At 42.2% G+C, this 26,596-nt stretch overlaps 1 protein-coding gene across 3 annotated transcripts in view; it reads right to left on the bottom strand.

Moving 5' to 3' along the window:
* SH3RF3 (SH3 domain containing ring finger 3) overlaps positions 1-24,864 on the bottom strand; it is a 378,424-nt gene extending 353,560 nt beyond the window's left edge. For 2 of the 3 annotated variants that reach the window (XM_034758087.1, XM_034758088.1), the window contains exon 1: positions 22,945-24,864. In XM_034758087.1, coding sequence (XP_034613978.1) covers positions 22,945-23,463 — 519 coding nt within the window. In that variant the 5' untranslated portion in view covers positions 23,464-24,864. The remainder of the gene's footprint in view (positions 1-22,944) is intronic. The other variant, XM_034758086.1, reaches the window with a different exon arrangement.
* Positions 24,865-26,596: the final 1,732 nt, after the last annotated feature.

The following is a 26,596-nucleotide window of genomic DNA, read 5'->3' as shown; positions in this document are numbered from 1 at the left end:
GGAATGAGCCTTTTGCAATCACTAGAAAATCTGCCCAAATTTGGCCAAGTTACAAGCCTTGGAACAATCACAATTTGCACATGCTCAGTAGACACGTCAGAGATTTTAGCAGCTAAACATCTCTGAGGATTCTGTCCTCACTGAGCATGTTCCATCCCCTCACAGCTCCTAGTGATGACCCAGGCTGTGCAGGTGCCATCCCCAGAGAGGAACTGAGCATGCTCCACCTCAGGGCTACCAGGATCAGAAGGACTTTCCCTATAATTGCTACTCCAGGACACGCACTGGAACTGAGAGCAGGGAGCCTGTGAAGGACCCTTTTGTTTTTCAAAATCCCCAAGTGTATATTCCCTTTACAAGAACGTTAGTTAAGAAAAATATTCAGAATCCCAGGAAATGCAGATATAAAGTTGCACTTCTCAAACAAAACACCTAACACCCTGAACTCTGCCTCCATTGCAACACCTGGAGAAAACTGGAAACTCATACTACGTTAGCCATCCATATCAAAGAGCTCCATTTTATCAATCACCAGACAAATTAGAATGCCTTACTCTTAGCCATTTAGTGGTTCTGCTGCTTTCTACTCTTCTTTACAGTCATAAATAAAACAATTCTACACATTTCTGATTAGATAGATAGCTAGCTGAATGTAATCATTGCCCAGCCTTCATTAAGAGTTCAATACTGCCACGTGCTGGGATCATACAGAGCCTCATAAGCGACACTCAGCACAATGGTGCCGAAACCAAGGGGCCATGGCCCAGTACTTTTTAACATGAGTGTAGTTTGGGGAGACAGGGGGCAGTGTTGTCCCCACAAACTGCAAGCCTCAGGCAAGCACGGAACAATGCTGGCAGGGGCTATGCTTCACAGCAGGGTAGCTGATCAGCTGGCAGCCTGACATCCCTCCTCCCACACACAATGCATCCAGTATCAATAGACACAGAGTTAGGTGTCTCCATATACAAACTTTATGTGCCCTGATCATGAAATTAGAGAACTTGCATGAAAAAGAGCAAAGAATAGTTTGGACACAAAACAGCGCACTTAGTATCAGAGACAGGTATGTATGACAGAAGCTGTAAAATCACTGTTCTGAAAAGCAGATTTGTGATAATCTACATGCAAAGAAGGGAAGTTTGGGTACTGTACTTGGTCAAGAAGTGCAACCTTAATTCTTTTTTTTATTCAAAAAGTTAGAATCCCGGGAAATACCTTTCAGGAATGTTTAAAATTTAACATTCACTCAAACCACTGATACATGCCTGATTATTTACTTCAATTTAACATTTGGTGGGGGGGGGAATTGGGTTTATAAGAGGAATCTCAGAAAATGTTTGACAACAACTGTAATTTTTTTAATTGGCTCATTTTAAAGTCAGACTACTGAACAGGTTCACTTCAAACCATGAGAAAAATTCTATCTGTATTCCAAAGGTAAGCAGTGAAATTTTGGCTGTCATCATGATTTGTTTCCATGCTTAACAAGGCAATTTAAATACCACTTTAATTGAAAAACGAAACATAACCTTAACAATGGAGTTGCTACTTAATGCCCTTGTAATACTCAAACTGAAAAAACAATGTTTGTCATAAATAGTGTGTAATATGCAAGAGTTAAATATATAACGGTCATAATTAAAAGTAGTTGCTACTGTTCAGAGAAAGCAAATTAATTATTTAGATATATTATAGGATTTACAGGGCAACTGGAACCTAAGCTAGTTAATTGAATTCCTGATAAGGCACTGAAGTTCACACTAGATTCTATACTGTGAAATTCAAACTCTTTATTAAATAAGGGCATTTAAAGGGGATGATAATCCCTATGGCCTTAAATATGAATAAGGTGCAAAGTAAATAATAAAAGGCAAAAATCCAATTTTCATGCAGTCAACTTTCAAATACTCTACTGTTTCCATTAAATTAGCTTTTATTCACCATACAGTAATGCCACTGAGGGCACATCAGGCTTCCTTGTAATACAATTATTGTACAGCATTAAAACTGGTTCTTAACTTGAGACAGAATTATGGAATATATTATTTGGTTCCTTTCACATGTCAACTGACAGAAAATAGAGAACAAAAAACTCTGCAGATATATAAAAGAGAAAATAAGCAAAAGAGAAGTAAACACAAACAAAAAAAGCAAAACATGACGACAAGAGCAAAATAGGGTATTTAGCCGTAGCCTTCCCATTAACTCTGTAACAACTTAATATTAGCAAATAGAATAGCAAATAATTTCATCAAAAATTGACTTAAAATATAAGATTACAGGCCACATATAGCTGTACTGTATAGTAAAGCAAGTACAACTCCACTGATGTAAATGGGACTCATGATCACACTAATCAGCGCTGAATTTGGCACCACACATCTATTACAGTCACTTCAAACAGAAGGCTAATAAGGTCTTTCAAAAGGGCATGAGCAGTTTAGAGACAGTTCAGAGGTTCTGTCTAGGAATCAGGAGAACTGGGCTGTGTTCCAAGCTCTGCCACTAAGCCGTGTGTCCTTGGTCCACAGCGCTCTGTGCCTCAGTTTCCTCATATAAAATGGGGATGATATTTACTGTCCTTTGTAAGGTACTTTATGGATTAGATAAATATTAAATTAATAAACAGATAAATCTTTAGTTAATGAATGAAAAGTACAAAGTTTTACTGTTATTCACAGACAAAATGTTCTACTTGGGAAATATAAATCTGTAAAGAATGAGAATATACCTGTTTTAGGTGTCAAACAAATTTTCCAACCTGCCCTTTCATAAACCTTCTTTCAAAACAAAAGAATCTCTAGAGTGAATTCTCAATGACACAAGGAACATAGACCAATTTTATCTTTATAAACCCTTTTCAAAATCATTATCCATACATCAGAGGGGTAGCTCTGTTAGTCTGGATCTGTAAAAAGCAACAAAGAGTCCTGTGGCACCTTATAGACCAGGGGTCGGCAACGTTTGGCACGCGGCTCGCCAGGGTAAGCGGTGCAGGCAAGCGATGTGCTGGCCGCGGCTTCTCACCGCCCCCATTGGCCCGGGACGGGGAACCGCGGCCAGTGGGGGCCGCGATCAGCCGAACCTGCCACGTCAGCAGGTAAATAAAACTGGCCCGGCCCGCCAGGGTGCTTACCCCGGCGAGCCGCGTGCCAAACGCTGCCGACCCCTGTTATAGACTAACAGACATATTTGGAGCATAAGCTTTCGTGGGTGCATACCCACCTTGTCAGACACATGACACATGCCTCTGACGAAGCGGGTATTCACCCACGAAAGCTCATGCTCCAATACGTCTGTTAGTCTATAAGGTGCCACAGGACTCTATTATCCATACAGAAACCCTGCACTGAGGTGATCAAGAAACTGGAGTATAGAATTGAACTGTTCTAACCTCCAAAAAGAATTATGTAGAAAAATATTTTAACATATTCACTTTTAATTGTCTATAGATACTTTCAGGTAGTAAAGATTCCCGACTTGATTTTCTGTTCCACCCCTTGCCTCCTCAGGCTGCTCCAGTAGCGAAAGAGAGCCGTGAACCTGGCAAAAATTACCTTGGGGAATACACATGCCAGCATAAGGGGATTCCTCAGCTGAAAATAAGATGGAGGGCTACTGGGACAGGAGGCAATGCAGACAGAGCTCGCTGCACTCTACCTATTCTCAGTTGTTGAATAAGCCACAGGGGCTGTTGCAGCAAAGGTGCTTTAACTTACAGCAGGGGCTAATCAAGCCCCCAGAAAACCTGAGTATAGTACAAGCGCAAAGGTGGTGAATCAGTGCTTCCATGTTTATCTGTAGAGTGGGAGTTGTGTCACCAGTGAAATTGTTTCTTTTAGGTTTTATATGGATTGTGTATGAAGATAAACATTTAAAAGAAAAATAAATCTCAGCATTGAAAGCACAGCAATAACACCCATCAAGGCTAAATGGAAATAACAGAGCAATCCCATCAATCCAAGCCATTATCTTGGACAATATTTGTGCCAGGTCAATGAGGGAAAACTATTCAAATTCCCTTCCTGGAGTTTTCCTTCCTATGAAGGGCATTCTTCTCTGCAGCAAGACTCCTAAAACTGGTTTGCTGAGGGCTGTGGTACTACTACTTAATCCTCCAATGATTACCTATCCTTCCCACAGCACCAGAATGGGATCATAATCCTAAAAAGTAATAGGCTCCTTGGGCTATAGGCTAAGTAATAGGCTCTAATAAGTCCTCTATGGACATCTTTGCCAATACAGTCCTTTGAATCTTATCTATAAAATTCCCAGTCTCTCTGAGCTACACAGAGGCAATATATATACCTCTACCTCGATATAACGCTGTCCTCGGGAGCCAAAAAATCTTACCACGTTATAGGTGAAACCGCATTATATCGAACTTGCTTTGATCCATCAGAGTGTGCAGACCCCCCCACTCCTCCCCAGGAGCACTGCTTTACCACTTTATATCGGGTCACGTTATATTGAGGTAGAGATGTAAATAAATAATAGATATATACTTACATATAGAAAGAACTCATCCATCCTTTCAACTACATATAGAGATACTTTTTTACTTTTGCCCACTTGTCTAGCCAGTATGGCCAATACCCCCACTTTGTTTTGCTAAACAAAAGAAAAAGCATGAAAAAACAATTTATTTGGAATTCATTCTCACAGAGCTACTAAATAACTACAGTGACACTACCAAGTTCAGGCTCTCCCCAAATGATCACTTTCCAGCTTCTATAGCTACAGCAACTTCATAACGTAACATATTATTCTAAGGGCATTTCTCTGTACTCTTCAGAGTAAGAAAGGTAGGCAATTACCTTCCTTCTGTCAAATTCAAAATGATCTATATTCACTGCTAGCAACTTAGTTTACACCTTTACATATCAACTTTGAGCTGTCCACTTTCAGATGTCACCAACCTCCACTGAGTGCCCAAGCTCAATTTATTTCACCTTTGTTAGAAAGGAAACACTGATTTGTCTAGTCGGTTTTATTTTTTTATTTTTTGCTTGGGGCGGCAAAAAAATTAGAGCCGGTCCTACCAAGAACTATCATCATAATTCTGACGTTTGTTGGCAGTCACAGCAGAGGTTAGATTAAATAGGCCTGATTCTCTACTGCTTTGAAGCTCATGTAGTCCTATATACCTGTGCAAAGTGGGTATCAAATTGTAATTTTCTCTTCATGTATGCCAATGGTAGCATTTTACATCCACTTGCACAAGATTCAAGGCAGGGGAGAATCAGGTCCACAGAGTGTGACCTACCTTCTCCTTTCAAGGGGCCTGGGAAGAGGCCCTTTGGCAGGATATTATTATGGTGCAGCAGTAGCTACACTATAGTTACGGTTGTGTTACAGAGCATAGATTGAACAGGAGACACACACACCCCAACTACAAGGGCATTAGAACCCAGCTGGTGCCACCCTTCTCCCCATCATGTGGCCTTGAGGGAAAACTGCAGAAAGGAGACAGCCAGAGACTCCAGCTGGTATGGGCAGAAGCAGACAAAGCACGGACCTCTGGACATTCAGAGAACTTTCTACAGTTTTGACTGGACTGCCATATCTACCACAATTGCATTTGCATAGACAGTCAGCTCAAGAATGTCAAAGTGTCTTAACCACTCAGTAAATGAGGGAAAGGCACCGTGCAAGTCAATGAGGGAACCAGGCAACACTTGCCAATGGGCGCAACCAGCAAGTATGTGGCCTATATCCAGGGGTGCTGAGAGCCATTGAACCAAACTGTAAACTCAGTATATAATAGAAACCACTTCAAGCCAGGGGGTGCGGCAGCAGCTCCCCACCTCCCTTGCACCTCTAGTTCCAGCACTTATGCCTACGTCTTCTAACTAACCACAGTGGCAAGGGGGAAATCAAGAAGGACACACTTAAAGTCATTAGCAGCACATCTGATCAATCTACACTCCCCACCAGAAGCAAATGAGCTTTAACCAAAGATGGTGTGGAAGGTCAAAACCATGGGGTTGGACTGTTAAGATCTGTCACGGGATAGTCATTGGCTATATTTGTTTTTCGCTGTCTTCTGATAATTGAATGTTTGCTCCAACCCTCTTCCTCTCTCTCATTCATGGTCTCTTCACCTAAGTTCACTTTAAACCTCTCCCTCTTTCTTTCTTCTCACCTGGCCTGTCCTCCTCACTCACTCCCCCTCCCTTTTCTTTCCATTTAGCTTATCCCCTCCTACAAAAACCCACCCAATAATAAAATAATAATAATAATAATGGAACTAACATGATATTTGCTGCCATCCCATTGTTCACTCTAGTTGTGTGTTAGATTCCTTCTCCCACCCTGTGTCTGTCTTGTCTATTTAGATTGTAAGCTCTTTGGGGGGCACGGACCATCTACTATTCTGTGTTTGCACAATGATAAGCACAACAGGGTTCTATTCTTGGTTGCCCACTTTGTTTTGAACTACAGTTGCAAGAAATCTAACATACTCTGGAACCTGCCCTTTGTGTTGCATTGTTGCTGATTTTTAGACTATCAGTTCTACATCAGCAGTGGTTTTTTAGAGAGAATTTTGTAACTCTTTAGCCATAAGAGAAAATACGTGGGCCAAGGTAAACCTTTCCTTTCAGGGATAAAAATGAGAGAGAGTCCCCCCATGCTGACCAAATATTCCTCTAGGAGAGAGGAAAGTTTCCTGAGCTGGGAAAGAATGGATCTGCAATTCAAATCTTACCTCTTCTAAATTCTGTTTAGATTCCCATGCAATTCAGCACCTTTATTATTGGCTACAGCCATGACTCTGAGACTGGAAAGCAGCCAGGGAAGAATTGCTGAACACTCCACCACCCATTTTTAAAATAAGTTAGCAGAGAGTTTATGCAAGGTCACCACAGACACAGAAGCCAGATCTCTAACATTACACATCTCAATCTTATCCACTACCACACAGTGCCTTTCAGATTGAGTTAATCCAGTCTGGGTTACCCTATGTCTAAACACGATAAACCACTTGATCACCAATATTCTATTGCTGACTCATAAATAGTTGTGTAACCCCACTGGGAAAGTGTGTCAAATGCTCCTCCAGAGACAGGTCTACAAACAGGCTACCAATTACTCTTGTAGCTCAAACAGTAAAGGCCTACTGGGGATATAAAGATCCAGAGGTTCAAACCCTGCTGTTTTTCTATGTAGGGGGATAGTAGAGTTGACTATGATTCACACAGTGAGAAGAGCTCTTTAAAATAAGTTTTATACTTAATCTATGAATCTGTAAGTTATTACATGAATCACCAAAATATCTGTGCTTCATATTTCAGTCATCTGTCACACATTTTGCTTGTATAACCTCTTAGTCAGTCTGTGTGTGTGTTCTGTCTCCTTCTCTGTGCCCAATCCACAGAGGATGAAAGTCTGTGATAACTCTCAATTCAAAAGCCTTGCTCTCTAGTCCAATCTGTAAATATTCATGTTATTTTTTAGCTCTGGAGGTCATTGGTTCAACCCCTGGCATTGGCCAAGATGGCACCTGTCACACTTGGAGGTGTCCCTATTTGGTATATTTGAAGGTTGAGAGGTATGCCTCATACTGGAAAGGAAGGGAGAGAGCAATAGGCAGATCTGTGCATGCAATGGAGTCCTGCACACTTTGCTGCCACAGTTGTTTAACTACTGTCATTTAAAAGTCTTTGTTCTAGTTGTATATATCAGTATCTAGCCAAAGTGGTTGGTTAGTTTGGTCTTCAGTGTTTCCATTAGGCATTTCCCAGAATTAACGCTCTGTAATTTAAATATAATAATCTAAATTTGATACTGATATGAACCAGCTGCCAAGTTTATTGTCACATGTTTGTGAACTCTCTTTCACTCACTACTTTCCCTCAGTTAAAAACTGTAGCCATTCAGTAGTTATCTCACCTTGGCCACTTTGTTACAATCTGTCATTCTAGAATCTCTCTCCTTCATGGCGCCTCTAGTTTACTCCAGCTATTTAGACTACCTTTACATTTCATGACAGTTAAGATAGTAGGACTTGCCCCATACACCCAGCATTATTTAAGTGGGTGTATGCTACAAAAGGATTCAAGAACTCTATATAACCTCTCATCTGATTAAACAATTTTATTAATCTTTATTAGCAAACAAAAACTACATTTCATGACAGTTAAGACAGTAGGACTTGCCCCCCACACACCCACAACCTTGAAAGCATGGACATAAGAAATTAAGGGACAGACGTATACTTTCTTTGCCACTTTCATGTTACCAACAACATTGTTGATAACACACTCCAGGATGCAATATGAAGGTGGACTGAAAGGCATGAGTCTTTCTCCCCAATTTTCTTTTTTTCTTATTTCCCTGCTTTGAAATTTTTGGGTGCGTGGGGTGTGTCCTGCCACAACCTTAACTGTCCCAAAGTGTAATTTTTGTTTGCTAACTTCCTAGTTAGTTTGTTTGTTTTGCTGTACCTCAGCACATAGCTTCCCAGCATCAGAGAGAAGAGGATCTGCCTGCCTGGCTGGGAATTGGAGGGAGAAACTGCTGCTGAAGTTGCTCCTGACTATGTTGACTCTCCTGAAGAGTGTGAAAGTTTGTGACATGCCTGAATACGTTTTGTGTTTTATGATGCTTTATCCCCATTTAAAAGTTACTGAAACTAAGTACCTCAAGAGCAAGCCTCCATGTTAAGCAGTGATAACATAAACTCAGCTGGGGGCAACTTCCATCAAATCACTTTCCAAAATATTCCACAACCTCTGTTGAACTTCTGGAAAATGGATACAGCCAGGAATAAACAGTTCTTCAAAAAATGGACGGAATGGCAATGTGTAAATCCTTGAATAGATCTTGCTTAATTTATCATACACCTTGCCTGTATAGCAAATACAGTATTCAGAATAGGGGAGGTTGGGGTCCTTCCCACCCTCTCTTTTTTTTCTTTTACTCCTTGGCTAGTTAGATAACAAGAGTGGGGAGGGGACTGCTCAAACATGGAGAAATATGTGCACTGAATACTAGTCTTCAATACTTGTTAACATTTGTTGGGAGAACACAGACCCAGGCCCATACAGCACAAATCTGAACACCATTTATGAAAAACATTATTTAAAACCCTTAGAGATCACTGGAAGAAACAGTCTAGGTTTCTTAGCAAAATACAGTTTTTGAAAAATTCTATAATATTTTAAAGTCATCACAGCCAAATGCTTCATGATAGTTCCAAATTCTACATGGAAGCAATAAGGAGGGCTGTGGCAAATCTTTAATTTGTGATCTCTTTATTTATAGATACCAGAAGTTATACAAAATAAAACCAGCCAAACAAAAACAAACCATTCTAATTTAAAATAACTACCACTGTAATGTCAAAAGAAAATATATTGGTATGGTGAAGGAGATGAAACTGTTGCAAACTTTGAAAAGTCACAATAATCATCATTTGAAATTGCATAAGCAGTTAGGCACCATAACAAAGGCAGCTGGGTTAGAAATTGCTCCAAAATGCGGCTAGAAATAGGGGGGCAGGGAAAGTAAATCTGTAAAATCATCTTTGCTACAGTAGTTCACAACAAATACAAGTTTTCACATTGACTTAGTTTGAAATCAGCGCATGCTAAACAATATTACTCCACATCATACTAGATAATGCAAGTGTACTTGTCCTTTTAGAAAATCACAGAACCAAAACACTAGCTGACTTTTGTTTTTTTTAAACACACACACACAATCAAAATGGAGTATGCCAAAGTCAATACTGTCTCTTGTTTTGGTAGAATTTCAACATCTGTTATCTATGGAAAAGATGTAGCAACATGCTGAAAATTATAGATCTTGGCCCAGATTATTAACAATATTATTTAAGCATTGCTGTGCTCATCATCGCAATGTCTAACTGATTTAGGAGCCTGAATCTTATTTTCAAAAGGTTTTTAGGCACTTACGAGCTAAACTCCCATTGACAGTTGATGGGATTTAAACTCCTAACTGCCTCAATCACTTTTGAAAATGAGATTCAGGCTTCTAAATCAGTTAGGCAGTGCAATACCGAGCACAGCAAAGCCTAAACACCGTTAAAATCTGGGCCCTAGCTCCTACGTTCGTTTTAACAAACATCAACAGTTGTAAGTAAATGAACTTCTACCCACATGGGGAAAGGTTCCTGCAGCTCAGTGAGGTATTAATAAATATTACAAAGGCCATTATTTAGAGACTGTGTCTATTCTAGTCCTCCCTCGGATAAAAGTTGAGACTGTAGTACAAATAGTCATTAGCATTTTGATAACAAACCAGCAAGTCCTCAGTCATGAAGTGTTTTAAACTGAAAACCATATGTTATCTCATGGAAGCAAGTCATTTCAAAGCTCACAAAGGGCAAATATATAATCCACAGTTTTGAATCAGGTTTTAAAAACACCTGGAAAATAAATATTAACGCTAAGTTGATTGACTAATCAGTATCTTGGGCATGTTGTTGTAATAACAGAGACACATTTCAAGCACAAACTAATGAATAACCTGTTCCCACAATTACTGACTACACACATGGAAATGCACTCACTAAAACCACAAACAGCATTTATTTCACTTGTAAGGTAAATCAAACCCCAGTTGACAGCAAATAGAGGAGCAAATGCTTCACTAACATGATGAAGTCATTATCCCCCAATCTTCCCCAAAATGAGATGCTATTCATCTGCAAGAAAATAGGAAATAGTTTTACAACTAATAGAACAATTACCCTCCTGATAATCATATCATGCTTCTGTGAAAATTCCAATTAAAGTAATTTAATCAAACTACATTCTGTTATTAACAGAATATAAGATTTTGTCCCCATTTATCTATTTTTAAAGTTAATATGTACCTAATATGTTAATATGTAATATGCCTTCTCTCTTTTTTGGATCCAACTATGCACAGGGTTGCTAAATTTTGTAGTTTCCGAAACAGGACAAGATAGAGACCTCTATGGAAATCTTTTATTATTATTTTGACAGGAGAGAGGATTCTTCAAACAATGTTACCATTCTGCACCTATGGACAGAACAAAATCAGAACAATGGAAATCACATTAAAATCAGCACTGTACTAATGGAACAGGAACAGACAAATCCAATTTGCAAATCTAATCCTTTAAAAGGGAAAAAAAACAAGTTAAGACCCAAATCTACTATGCTTACATAAAGAGTTCAGGTTATGTGTAATTCTGGTTTTAAATGTTGTTCTTTAAACAGACTGAAATCTATCAAATTACATATACTTGGATGTGATAAAGCAGTCAATGACTGCATCCAACCAGTGAGTGACTTTGTGTTGGGTAAACATTCAGTCACATATTATATTTGTTTTTAATTGTATTTAAACATATTTTTAAAATGTTTTCATCATCTTCTCCAATCAATACAAAAGTATACTTTCTGCAAACAGGAACCAACAGGCGTGTAAGTGCAGCTGTTGTGCAACACAATCAACTGATTAAAACTAAAGGATCAGTAACCCCAAGAATTGCCAGAAAAAAACATTATATCTAATGCCCGGAGAAAAATACTGACGAAAGAGAACCAAGGATGTAGCTGGGTTTACTGTCCCCTGTCCATCACACCATGCATTAGCACAATGGTTCCCATCTTTTTCTCCCTCTATATTCTCTCTCTTCTGCCTCTGGTCTTTTTTCTTTCTTTCTTTCTCATCTTTTTGTTCTGTATGTTTTATTTCTAATTTTTATTATTTTTGCTGACTTAAATTGTGACTTCCCATCCTTATCTTTCCCTTACCAGAAAGCTACATCCTGCTTGCACGGAAGTTTCCATGGGTGGCTCCATGTTCTCTTCCACGTGGTCTAAGTGCCACCGGATCAGTTCAGAGCTGCTCAGGCTAGTAAGCACTGCCCAAGGCTGCATACCTCTATATGTGAGCAACTCCGTAGCTGCAGGCACTGGGGGTTGCTATGAAAGTAGGGATAAATGACAGATGACTCTCAGGAGCTCCTGTTGTTTTCTCCCCAGGAGCAGGACCTCAATTGCAGTGAGAGTTGGAGCAGATCCAAGGTCATGCAGCTTTCTCCATTCCCACTGTTCTTCTCCTTTGTCAAGACATCCTTGGACTAGCTGAACAAATCTTGGGCCCTTCCATAAGAGTCTGCTCCCACACTGAGAAAAAACTGTTGGAAAATATCAACACTGAAAAGATTGGGCAAAATTCACCTCTGGTGTGTACCCAGTGGCTTTATTAGAGTTGAATCCACTTATATCAAAGCTGACCTTGCAGGGGTGCTAGAACAATTTTTGGGGGAGCTGAGAGCCATTGAACCAAACTGTAAACCCTGTATATTATGGAATCCACTTCAAGCCAGGGGTGCGGTAGCAGCCCCAGGATCTATAGTTCCAGCACCTATGTGATTTTGGTTCATAGTGGTCACCCCTATATAGAAAGGACATTGTGAAAACAGAGTAAATACAAATTGAGCAGAGGTCAGCAACTGAAATGATTCAGGATTTGGAGATACTAATTATAGTGAAAGATTAACCATAACAGGCCATTTTTCTTTTGGAAAAAGATTCTAAGGGAGGATCCTATCTAAGACCCCCACAAGGAAGCTGTTTTAGATAGCTACTAGTTTTAAAGAGAAATCATTGAAGCTGAGGAGGGAATAAAGATTTTTTTTCTGCAACTTAAGCAGTGTCTTTACACAGAGAAAGTCTGAAATACCAAACAGCTTAAATTAGTGACAGAGGTAAGTACAACAGTGTGGCTCAATTCAAAAGGGAGCCAGGCACACTTTTAGAAAAAGGAGGGCGGGGGGGGAGGAGAGATTCAGAAAAGATTTAGCCAATAACTGGATTAGGTTAAAATGATGAGATAGTAAAATAAAATAGTTCTAGATGGTAAGAAAAAGCCTTGATAGTCTACGTAATCTATACACAAATGTACATATATCAGTGTTTTAATATTTTATGTTGCCATTTTGGTCAATAAACTGCATGGTTTCTGTTGTCAGGGCAGGATTGTATCACAAACAGATAGCCTCACTGACCTGCCAAAAACAGACACACACACACGCACACTAAAAGCCAACATATCTACAGAGCTTGACCTGCTGGGCATCTGGCCAACAACAGGAGTTACGTCTGTGTACAAGCTGTTAAGATTAGAAACAAGGAATATTGTGTCTGCTACGGAATTTAGGTTATGTCTATACTACATACCACTTGTGGCAGTGTGTAGGGTACAAGTGCGATATGGTGCAATGAAAAGCAGGCTGCGTCCACATGGCAGCGTGTAGCAACACATGTTAGCGAAAGGCTCTAGAAGAAGGGAGACAGCAGATGGGTCATTTTCCCCATTGCCTCTCCCCTGCCAGAGACTTTGGTCACAGGGTGAGTCTTTTCATGCAGCAGCGAAAGGCTCCAGCACGAGGAAGGTAACAGGACACTACAGTGGTAAAAATAACAGTGTAGACAAGGAGGCACAGCTTAGGCAAGTGGCGAGTGGGTAGGGTGCATATTCGAGTACCCACACTTTTCTGGCATGTCTATTTCCCTAAACTGTGCCTCACAGGCTATTCTGCTATTTATTCCTGTGTTAGGGAGGCTATATTCGGGTTGCCAACTCTCCAGGATTGTCCTGGAGTCTCCAGGAATTAAAGATTAATCTTTAATTAAAGATTATGTCATGCAAAGAAACCTCCAGGAATACGTCCAACCAAAATTGACAACCCTACTGTGGGTATGTATGTTATATGCTGCCAAAAGAAGCATGCAGTGTAGACACACCCTTATATATAGGTTACTGGAATATTTATATGCTATACCAGTGTGCCCCAGAAGCAAAAAAGGCAACTCTACTAAATTTTATCAATCGACAGAAAATAATAGTAATATCTTCAATATGGAGAGTACTTTTTCATCTCATATGATCCCAAATTCTTTAATAACAACTTTACACTTATGCAGCACCTTTCGTCTGAAGATCTCAAATCGCTGTAGGTGGGTACAGGTTTTAGAGGGGTAGCAGAGGTGGGTAAGCATTATTATCCCAAGTTTACAGAAGGGGAACCTGAAGTTCAAGCAACTTCCTCAAGGTCAGGGGCAGAGCTGTGAATAAACCCAGATCTCCTACGTCCCAGTTCCAAGCTTTAAGAACCAGACCATGCTGCCTCCCAGAACAGAAAACAGCAAAACTATACAACAGTTTAGGACAGAAAGGGATGAATTACCAGAGTTAGAATTTGGGTAGAACACAGGTTTTTAACATTCTTCCAAGCTTATGTATTTTATCTTTGAGTGGCTAATTACTGAACAAGAGTAACTAAATATTGTTACATTTAGTGATATATACAACCTTGAATCATTGCGAAAGAATGCTGTGCATTGGTTAAGTGGACAGTATTTAAGCTCTTGTCAGTCATACAATATCATGTCACCCACCACATCTGTCACACTTTACCCACAGCAAAGAGTAGCCCTCTCTTTAATATTGGTATTGTTCGACATACTTGAAATACTTTATTTGTATGCTCAAACATGTCAGTGGCTCTGGTTTCCGAAGGCATCACTTATGGTATCTGTTAGATTTGTTGTCACTGATTCACAGATGAATATAATAGTTCTGAATCCACTACAGTCATTGCACGAAGTCCCTTCCTCAGTCATCTTTTTACTCTATGTTCACTTTGACTCATGCCATTATTAGTGATTCCAATCTGAAGTGAACTAACTCCACCAATGAAAAAGTCAAATATTCAATAGTTCATCAAACATTTCTCTAGCTAGTTACCAAAAGATAATAGCAATATCTGAAAGTTGGTAAAACAGAACAAACTATTTGATTTTTGCAAGACGTAATGGGCTTAAAGTTGACAACTGAAAACAGTGACATTCTTAAATATATAACAATCTACTATATTATAAATTCATCTGATGCATTTCCCTAGCATTTCCCATCTCCTCTAACATGCGCACACTTCTGATAATACAGCTTTCTTTAATGGGGTTGGGACATAGAAAAGTAAATGAAAACCCTAGGGCTCCTTGCTGTTTTTTTAAAAAATGCTTTAAGACACTTTTTAATCTTCCTGTGCTGAAATATGTCTTTCGGGTACAATCAAAAAGGTTCAAGTTGAGAGATTTAAATTACATTTTTGTTTAAATTCAGGGCGGTTTCCAGCAAAACTATATGAATCAGAGGCAGAAAGATAAAGTGTATCAGCTGATCAGATATTATTAGGAAGTGTGATGCTACCCTTTTCATGAATTAGATACCTAAAAAGCTGGACTCAGGGTTTTCTTCAATATTAAGACAATGCATGTGCTTTTTTTCTCTCTATTGCTCCTAAAAGGTTTAGGCTACATAAACATGATCTTCTAAAATTCAGACATGTAAATGCTTGGCTTAATTCACTTTCTCCTGCAGAACCCAGGCTCTGGGCCCCTAGTAGTGAAAAGTCCACCTAGATGGGAAGCATAGCAGTGCAAAATGCCTGCAACCTCCACTCCACAGTGGACCCAAGTTTGGCCAGCTGCAGTCTAGAACAGTGGTGCCTAAACTTTTCTTGTCACACCCTCCACTTACCAGTAACAGAATCTGTCCACGCCCCTTCTCCCCCCATTACTGCACAGCCAAGGCTTCCTCAGCATAGGAGCTTTGGCTGAATGTGTAGCTAGGGGCAGAACTGGGAATGGGGGAGGAGCTGGGGCTAGAGGCGGAGCTGGGCTAGAGGTGGAGAGGGAATGAGAGCAAAGCTGGCCTAGAGGCAGAGCGGCACTGTGGCTGGGGCCAGAGCTGACCTGGGGGTGGAGCTGGCCTAGGTGGCATTCCCTTCCCACCGGTCACTCCACCCCACCCCCCATGAGGGGGCTGGCCTAGGTGCCGCCCCACAGTTTGGGAATCACTGGCCTAGAAAGTACATAGATGATCTGGCCTGGGATAGGGCTCCTAAGAAATGTGCTGCTTCACTCCTAGGAAGTTTCTACCATTAAAGCTACTATGAAGCCCTGGCCACAAATTAAAGCTGTTCCCTCCACTGGCAGGAATTTCAGAAAAGCTCTGGGCAGCGAGTTTCCCCTTAGGTGCCGGGGCTTGTAAATTGCAGACCTCTGCACCTGAAAAGGTGAAATATCCCTCCTCCCCTAATCTGATATATAGACGAAGCATTCAATGAAAAATAAGGAAAATACTATACATCAGTTGCTTAACTCAGACCAGCTGAGATGCCATTCTTATACCACCCTCATCCCCATATTATCTGAGCACCTTCTAGTAGTGCATTAAGCAATGTGACTAACATCTGTCACCTGTGGTCTGTCCTCTCTCTCATCCTCTCCTCAGAGGGAGAATAGTGTGTGCTATGTTTTATTTCGGAAGGTGGGGTGAACGGGGTTTATGTACAAGTGTGCCTTGACTTAGAGCAGAAGGTGGTGAGGTTTGTAACTGTCCTTAGTTCCTGCGAGAGTTCCACAGTCTCAAGTGTGTTATCTTAGTATGACCAGAAAGATCTTAAACTACACACTTTATGAATTGTTTTAAAAAATGGGGAAAAATTTATCTTAGGGATGTAGGGAGCCATTTACTCTTGATAGATCCTGAATTCCCAACACAGTTCTACATGGTAATGGAAGCAGAAAAGCTAATATATTATAACCTTGTATCTAATGTTCCTACCATTACAAACCACTCTTAGCCTCCTATTTTATCCCCAGGCACTCTAACAGTTTCTGAACTTCCTCTTATTCTTCCAATGTGCTTTCAGCTTCCAAACCTTTGTATACTACAACTTTACATTTACACAACATCTTAATCTGATTATATCAAAACACTTTAAAAATTGGGGATATATACAGTGTTTTTCCACACTGAAATTGAGGCACAGACTAGTCCAAGGTCGCACACATGTGAACAGAATCTGAAGTATCTAGTTCAGGTAAAAACACTTTAGAATCTTAATGTTTATAAGCAGATCCAAACCATATATTCTTGGGTAACTGAAATATTTCCAGGGTTTGACTTATCCTTAGAATAAAGAATAGAACATCCACATATTCGTAACAACTCCCTGTTGAATTATATTTCAGCACTCTTAATAAAATGTTACTAAATATTTGTAAGGTTGCAAAAGAATACTTGCTAAAGAGGGGATAAAGCAACACACAGAACCCAAAGTTCTGCCAAAATGTTACACATTTTACAACACCCACTTTGAAGTTGAAAAATACCACTTCGACAACACCACGCTTGTGGGAAATTAAACATGTATATATTAAAGCATAGACTTCTCTATCAAAGCCTTAGCTGGGTTTTTTTTGCTTTATTTTAAGGTTAATTAAAATTCTGAGAGAATACACATCAAGCATACATTTCTAACATATCAATCTGAACATCTTCTAAACAAGAGTGAAGTTTGACAGAACTGACCTTGGGCTCTGTGTCATTATTCTTCACCTGCAAATTTTGTTCTTCCCTAACTAAAAACTATATTGATAATGCCTCGTTTCTATTACGGCACTTCCCAAGATATGAAGGTATTAAACTGTAAAAATAGTGTGATTTGCATTTGATACCAGAGAGTGACAAATCTAAAGCAACAGCTGAAATAAGAAACTATTTCAAAATATCCTCCAAGACAGCCAAGCTGTCAAAGGCTGTAACTGTTGTATGCAATGTTATTGTAGCCGTGTTGGTCCCAGGATATTAGAGAGAGAGGGTGGGTGAAGTAATATCTTTTATTGGACCAACTTCTGTTGGTGAGAGAGACAAGCTTTCGAGCTTACACAGAGCTTTGTGTGAGTTCATTCAGGAGCATACTGATTGTCTCATTTCACGCACATAGTTGTTATTGGGCCATTTAGTGCATTGGATGAAGTACACCACATGTTGTGATAACCCAGTAACAACTACTGTGGATAAAACTGGACAATCACTGTGCTCTTGAATGAACTCACACAGGAAAAATGATAAAAGACAAAAACACCATGTCACCTGTGGGTGACCATTTTTCACAAAGTGATCACTCTGACTTCTCAGTCCGCATCCTCAAAGGAAACCTGCACAAAACCTTCAAAAGATGAACCTGGGAGCTTAAATACAGAACTCTGCTAGACACTAAAAATCATGGACTGAACAGAGATCCTGGATTTATGGCTTATTACAACAATCTACAACCCACTAACTTTCCTCCTACCCCCAGCCTTCCCCCCCCCCCGCCTCTTTTCCTCTCTATGACTGGAGAGGTGTTAACAAGCCACTTCACTTTGAATGGTCCCTTGTAATATGTGTTAACTACTTACGCTGAACAATCCATTTCACCTTGTATTTATCTGTGACACACTCAGACCTGAAGAAGAGCTCTGTGTAAGCTCAAAAGCTTGTCTCTCTCACCAACAGAAGTTGGTCCAATAAAAGGTATTACCTCACCCACCTTGTCTCTCTAAAGGCTATACCAGAAGACCAAATGATATCTGCTCTTCACAGTGAGATCACAGAAAGTCGAATTCTAAGCAGTTTTATACCGTCTATTGTTTAATACAGATAGAGATGCTGTATTTTGTTTTCAGGAAAGCTTGGCAATCAGCTGTATCAGCAGCTTTAAGGAGGATTATTCTCCCCTGCTGCTTTTTTTAAAAGGAGATTAGTTCAGACTTTCTTTCACTGTAATGAACCTTGTAAGGATCAGGAACACTGCATTGATTTCATAGATAAAACTGTAAGGTCATTCAAAAGGCTAAACAAACAGTTTCATGGAAACACTCTGCTCAGACATTCATTAATGGAAGCAAGGGAAAACTAGTCGTTAATCATAAAAGCTAGAATGTGATTAAGTGTTAGGCGCAATATTACTTTCTACCAAATTCACATGCATAAAAAGTTTCAAGGAAGCACCATAACTGTGTGTAAAATGCCCCCCAAAAAGGTTGGTCAGGCAAGGTGATCAGCATTAGAATGCAACAGTGTTACTGAACATTGAAAGATTCCTTACTGTACAGTGTATCACATTAATTGCTAGGGAGGTGACTTGTTAGAAAGTTATTCATTTATATTAATAATTAGCACTCAATCCCTTCTGATTGTGCCCACAACCTATATACTCAGGTGTTCCTGTAACAGTTACCCAGAGACTCTCATCTTCCCCTCCCTACCACACAGTTCATTGTGTGTTACAAACATAGGTCTTGTCTTCATTTAGACTGTGGGTTCTTTAGAGCAGAAACTGTCTTTTTCATTACATGTTTATAGAGCCTTATTCAGAGCTTGGTTTTGCAACAGGATCCATGCAGCCATAAGGATCCTCCCAGTCCCATGTGAATCCCTTTGCGGAATAGAAGTCCAAAAGTATAAAATATTTCCAACTCAAACACACATTCAGATGATCATGGGAATTTTCATATTTTAAAATGATCTAATGATTATAAACATTTTAAACTATATAATCTTTAACATCTGATCTCAAATGAGTTGCTCTGACATCATGAACTATCAAGCCTAAGTTTGAGATTTTATTAAAAGTATCTACAAAAATAAAGAACAGTTGCCTTTTAAAGAAAATTGGGTTCTTTAAATTGTGAAATTATTAAATACCTGAATATCATATAGCATGTGGACACAGTTGACTAAAAGTACCTATCATCCCCAAAGCATTCCCAAACATACTTCACCATAAGGTTCCAAATCTGCATTTATAGAAAACAATTCATGGAATTTCCCATCATTTCCTGAAGGCACAACTTCAAAACCTTAGCATGGGTCCCAAAGAATATCACATTGAAATACCCATTGCAGTGTTTCTCAAATGCGGCCACTGTGGCCACGTGCAGCCACCAGGGGCTTTTCTTGTGGCCACAGCCTCCTGGGCTGTGATTGGGAGAAAGGGGTGGGAGCAGTGGCCCCTCTCCCAGGGCTACCAGTGGGGGTGGGCACCCTGCCCCACTCCGGTGACACAAACATTGGAGGTGCAGGCAGCTGGTGAATTCCCCACTTTCCCAGGGGCGGGGGGACAGGCTTCAGGCTTCATCCACGCAGTAGCAGGCTCTGGTTCCTGGCTCTGGTCCCAGGCTCCCCACCCATGCCATTGTCCCTGGGCCCCACGGCCTAGCTGCCCACCTCCCCATCCAGGGCTTAATTTGTCCCAGGACTTGCCGGGGCTGAGTAAGTCTGCTGTGAAAAGTGATATTAACAAACATACAAATATCACTTTTCACAGCAGCAGACTTACTATCTAGCAAATTTTTAAAAAAACGCAACCAAAAAAACAAAAGAAACAACAACAACAACAAGACAAGAAAATGCAAAACACTTATTTGTGTTTCTATTCTGTTTAGGTCCAGCAAAGAATAGAGACCACTGTACATTTTTTTTTATTACTGAGTCTGAAAAAAAAAACCCAACATCAATAAATTACATGATTTGGACATGTATACATGCATATTTATTTGTTTTTCCTAAAGTTAATTAAGTATTTTAGGAAAAATTGTCAGCGCAGCCACCAGCAAGAGTTGGTGACCGCATTGTGAGGCCACCAAAAAATCTCTTGTTAGAACCCCTGGACTAGAAGTCCAAAACTTCACAAGAAATCTCACTACTGACCTTTCATATCCAAAAGGTAGTATACTAAAATGCTGTTCAAATAGAATTCAGAGGTAATTAAATATATCTTTACATATGACATCAGAGATAAGATGCAACTCTTGCTCTTCAGACTGCCTCTTTTCTAAAGTCCTTTAAAAAAAGAGCTATGCTGAATTTTATTACCTCAGATATATAAAATGTTTTGTAGGGACTGATCCTGTTCCCATTTATGTCAATGAATCCTTTGCCACTAACTTCAAAGGGAGCAAGATTAGACAGTTGACATGAAGTACTTTCTAGTAAAAAAGAAAACTGTATGCTATAATTTATAATACATACATTTTAAATTTTATATAAACTGATTTATATTCTCTTGTGGCAAAATGATTAAAACTCAGAAATAAACTGTTCTAATAGTAAGAATGGTTTTGAAGGTGCATGTGTAATTCTATTTACCACACCTCAAAAACTGAAGAAAAACCTTAAATGCAGTGCTAGTGGAATAAGTAAACATTTCCTAACTCATTTCTCCTACATAACAGAAGAAAGAGATAGCACTAGATCCTCAGCTGCAGCCATAGGTTCTGGAACTAGAGGTGCTACCGCGCCCTCTGGTTTGAAGTGGTTTCCATTATAAACAGTTTACAGTTTGGTTAAATGGCTCTCAGCACCCCCACTATACTACTTGTTTCAGCACCCATGGGGGCAGCTGAGATATGCATGGTGGAGATGGAGGAACTGAACAAAAGCGGCACTAAACCCACTCTGCAGCCCTTCAGTCTGGGAGCCATGCTGGTTTCTGAAGTAATGTAGAGCCACTTCAGGGCTGTTCTAAATTTATGCCCTATAGCAGTGGCTCTAAACCTTTTTAGACTACTTTCAGGAGTCTGATTTGTCTTATGTGAGTCCAAGTTTCACCTCACTTAAAATCTACTTGCTTACAAAATCAGACATAAAAATATGAAAGTGTCACAGCACAGTATTACTGAAAAATTGCTTACTTTCTCATTTTTACCATATAATTATAAAATAAATAGATTGGAATATAAATATTGTATTTGGATTTCAGTGTATAGTATATAGAGCAGTAGAAACAAGTCATTGTATGAAATTTTAGTTTATACAACAGCGCGATGGTGTGCTGTGTGACACACTAAAAGACACCTACTTTCAGCACATTTAAACAGCGAGTTGCTACAGCAATGATTACAAGTCATGTCACTATTTTAAAATGTGTATAGATTGGGCTGGAATCTGACAAAGTTTAGAACACCACATGTACCTGGAAATCTAATTACAGAGACAAACCAAACTGACAAGTTTAACATGGGATATCCTGTTGAAATACATTACATTTTAAAAAATGAAATCATAATGCAGTATGTATTTTAAACATTTCAGAATGTGTGTGGCCCTTTTACTCTTTGATTACATCTTTCACATTTAGTAACCATTATGTTTTCTTGTCTCAAAAACTATCCTCAGAGACCAGTCATTAAAATGATGAGGCAAAGTGACAGAGAAAAGGCTGGTTTTTAAGTCTTAAGTCAATGAACAAGACCAATTGCCACAGAAAACAAGCTCTGCAATCTATATAAACTAATACCAATACAGAGGGAAATACAACATACTTTCCCATGTTGGAATGTAAACGTCCATGCAAGCAACAACCATCCCCTAACACACACTGCCAAGACCTTGGCAACAGCACAGCCAAAGTAATATTTTCCCAATCTCTCTACTGACAGTTTGTCCTTCCCCCACTGAGAACTTTAGTTTGAGATTCTCAAATGTACTCTTAATACTAACTTCAAAGCCTCCCTTAGTTTGAAAAAAACAACAACAATAAACATAAATGAAACAGCAATAATCTCCCAAATGGCCTGAGATGAGGAATAATTAACCAGATTCTTTCCTCCTCTACAGGGAGAGAAAGAGGAAGGGGAAGAAGCTGTGTGCAGGGGGATTGAGGGTAGGGATGTGTGTAGATACAGGGGACAGGGAAATGCGAGGATCGAAAGCGTGTATGTGAGCAACAAGGGACTGTATGGCATGAAGTTTGTATCTGCACGATCACTGCTATAAGAAGGGGTGTCCGAGAGAGGGTGAGTGTGTAGGGAAACAGGTGCAGTCTAGAGAATGAGTAAACAGGGCGAGAGGTGTGTGGAAGTGGGGTAAGGGTGCAGGGACACAGGGGAAATGCGTGAGTCCACGAGGAGCAGGCAGGGCAGATGACTGGGTGCGTGGGGAGTTGAACTCTGAGGAGGGGGCAGAGCAGAGGGCTCGGGGTACCGGGTGGCCTGAGGAGGGGGCGGGCTGGGGGGTGCCCCGACCAGCGACAGGGCTGGGGGCCGAGGGCCGTGTCCCGGGCGCTGCAGAGCTGCTGAGGCAGCGGTTTGTACCCACCTTTCCCAACAGGGCGCTCCGGCTGGCGGCGGCCGCGCTGGGGGAGCCGGTGGCCGCCGCTGGATGATAGGCGGGCGACCCCGCCGAGTCGCTTCCTCCGCTGCCAGGGGCGGCGGCCGCCGCCGCTGCGCTGCCCTGCGCCGTGGGGCTGCCGCCGCCGCTACCGCCGCCCCGGGGCCGCTGGCGGATGCCGTCCAGCAGCCGGACCAGCAGGATGTTGGCGGGCAGCTCGTCCACCCCGCAGCCCACCAGGATGCGGCACTCGGGGCAGCGCAGCTCGTGGCGGGAGCTGACGATGCTCTCCAGGCAGCGGCGGCAGAAGGTGTGCTGGCAGGGCAGCGCCTTGGCCGTGGTGTCCAGCCGCTCCAGGCACACGGAGCACTCCAGCAAGTCCAGCAGGGACGACTCGTCCATCGCCTCCTCCGCCGCCGCCGCTTCGCCGCCTCCCCGCCGCGCCTCCGCTCCGCGCTTCGCTGCGGCTGCCTCGGGCGCGCACAACCGGGACGCCCCTAGGAGCATCTAGAGCCGCAGCAGAGGCCACCGCGGCACATGGCGGCCCCGGCTCCCAGCGAGCGGCCTGTCAACTGGAGCCATCAGGGCGGCGGCGGCCGCGGCCGCGCAGGGCGGCAGCGGGGAGCGCTGGAGGCAGCAAGTGAGTCACCGCCTCTAGCAGTCTGGGGTGCAGCTCCTCCCGTTCACCCGGCCGTCAGAGAGCGGGGCCACGGCCAAGTTCAGGCCGCCGGGCTCCCTCTGCCCTCGCCTGCCAGCCCCCTGTCCTTGCAGCACAGGCGTCCCGCGGGTGAATGCTGGTGAGAGAGCAATCCCGGCAGCATGGAGCTGGAGGAAGAGGAGGGCACCTGTTTCCTGGGGTCTCCCCCCACCCGCTGTGTGCGATCAGCAGCTGGGATGGGGCATGGCGCATCCGGGGAGCCGGCTTAGCGTATTCAAGCCTCGCTGGAAGCCACGGGGCTGGCCCAGCGGGCAGGGGAACGAGGCAAAACAGATCCCCCCAGGGATGGCTGCAGCACTTCATCTGACCCGCTGCTGCTCCTCGCCAAGCGGCCCCTCCTCTGCTCCCCCATGGCTCGCTGTAACCCGATCGCAGCACTTCTCTCTCGCTCTCCCCCCTGCCTTACTCAGCAGTGTCTCCCCCCGCCTCTTCGAAAGAGCAGAAATAACAGTGCGGAGAAATGCTGCACAGGGGAAGAGGAGAGTTAACGGGACCAAACAAGACCCCTTTGCACACGCTGTCCGTGCAGCATTTTGCAGAATCCTTTCGCAAGAAAACGGATGACACCCGCACCCTCTCCCCTCCCTTACGCAAGCACGGAAGTGCTCTCCAGGAATCGGCTCAGATACTGGGCCTGAAAAATACAGAAAGATTTGTCAATCTTGCTGACTTTAATTTTCTGCTCATCACGGTTAGCGCTAATCACGTTGCCTAGTTGTGTGGTCATTATCAGGCCCACTGGCTCTGACTTCCTGCCTCTGAGGAAGGATGGCCAGTGACCAACAGCCCAGGGATGCTGCTGCCAAGAAAGGAGACAGGCTGGAGGGTGCAAGCAGACTGACAGCGCAGCTAGCAATGTGCCTTTGCCACTAACACTTCATCTGCAGGGAATGCGGTCCAAACTACACAGCATACCATCCAGCAGCAAGTAATTCAAGCTGGAGAGTCTTCCGTCTCACTTCCCGTCCTCAAGCACGGGCCAGTCATTCAGGAAACTTTTTATTTCAGCCCAGATCCAAAGGCAGCTAATGTGTTTGTGCTGTGAAAGTGAGCAGTTAAATCCAAGCTTCTTGCTGCTGCAGAACCTCTCTTTCTTCCTTCTCCTCCCACTTCAGGGGGGGGAATTGCTTTCTCCTATCCGACCCCAGACTCAGGACAGCGTCAGAGCAACGGAAATACGCACCCCGGAGCAACCCGAGATGCTGGGGAAGTTTGCAGAAGTTTGTTCAAACTGCTCATCTAAAATGTATTTCTTGCAGTGGGTTGCCCCTTAGTGGACAGTCTCGGACACAGCACCTACTGGCATAGTGCTAGAAGGATATTGGTGGGGGGAGGTTCTTGGACAAATTCCTTGACAGTGTAGCTGAATATTTACTAAAATTTAATACTAATGAAAGCTTTTGTCAGATAGACAGATAGCTGGTCGACTGACTTTTGTCACTGGGTCTGTAAAAGAATGGGAATGATTCAGTAGTTCAGTGGTTAGGACAAACGGCCCTGGGAGGTGGTAGACTCCAGGGCCAGTCCCGCTGCTTCAACCTCTCTTTCATCAGTGCAACAACTTCTAGGGTCTGGTCTATACTACCCGCCTGAATCGGTGGGTAGAAATCGACCTCTCGGGGATCGATTTATCAAGTCCCGTCGGGACGCGACAATCGATCCCCAAATCGGCGCTCTAACTCCACCAGCGGAGGTGGTAGTAAGCGCCGCCGACAAAAAGCGGCAGAAGTCGATTTTGCCGCCGTCCTCACAACGGGGTAAGTCGGCTGCAATACGTCGAATTCAGCTACGCTATTCACGTAGCTGAATTTGCTTATCTTAAATCGACTCCCCGCTGTAGTGTAGATGTACCCTAAAAGAGAGACTAAGGGAGCCCTACATCAGACTAACCCATAGTTCAGTGGTTAGAGCATCTCTTGAAAGGTGGGAGACCCTGCTGAAATCCTCTCCCCACTTTAGGCAGAGAGGGGAACTGAAACTGGGTGTCCCACATCCCAGGTGAGTCCTGTTAACAATTGAGCTAAAAGTTATAAAATGGGCTTTTTCTCTAGCTGCGTTTTGAATGAGACCCAATCAAGCAGGCAGCCTCTGAGCTCGCCTACTGGATTAGGTCCCGCATGTGACATAGCCTGTCTTCATCTGGTTTGTGAATTGCTCAGGGGCTTAGGCAGGAGATTAGTTCTCTGGGCATCTGAGTGAGGCAGCAATGTACATATCCAAAGGCAGAAACATAGGCCCCTAGGAAAATATTACCCTGAAAAATATAGGTGCCAAGTGAGTTCAGGCACCTACACAGTTTGGCCAGAGTTTTGTGGATTACATTGGAGCCAAAACTGGGATTTACATGCCTAACCCCAGGACTAAATACCAGTGACTAAATACCTTTGAAGAAAGGCATTAGGGTCTCTACTAAGAATTCCTGTGATACAATTTCTGTCTCAGCAGGCAAGACCTTTGTCCTAACCCAGTAAATCATATACTGCTACTGGTGACTGCTTTTTCTGTTACATACACTCCCAATAAAAAAAGGAATATGTTTTTATGCTGCACTTTACTGCTAACAACCTGGTGAAAACAATCAGAAAAATCTAACGATAGTGAGGAACATCTGTTCCCTTTTCAGTCTCCCACATATGAGCTGACCTTCATGGATTCCAAGGCTCTGTGTTCCAGCCTCCCAGGCCATTGGGAAGAGCAGCAGATATCCCTTCTCTACTTCCTCTGCCTGGAGTGCCAAACAGCACTGAACAAATATAGCCATGCATGGAAACAGTCCTGCTTCTGGAAGTGGGATGCATGCCTGCTTCTCCTCAAGCTGAGTGCTCAGTCACACATGGAGCCCCCAGCCGGGACAAAAGAATGAGGTTCTGATTGAATTTCCACACACCTAATCATCAGCCTTGCAGGGTGGATTAAATGCTC

This window comes from Trachemys scripta, chromosome 1, assembly GCF_013100865.1.
Source record: "Trachemys scripta elegans isolate TJP31775 chromosome 1, CAS_Tse_1.0, whole genome shotgun sequence".
In the NCBI taxonomy this organism is placed as follows: Eukaryota; Metazoa; Chordata; order Testudines; family Emydidae; genus Trachemys; species Trachemys scripta.
The sequence above is the reverse complement of the archived record's forward strand: the minus strand, read 5'-3'. Positions and strand labels throughout refer to the sequence as shown.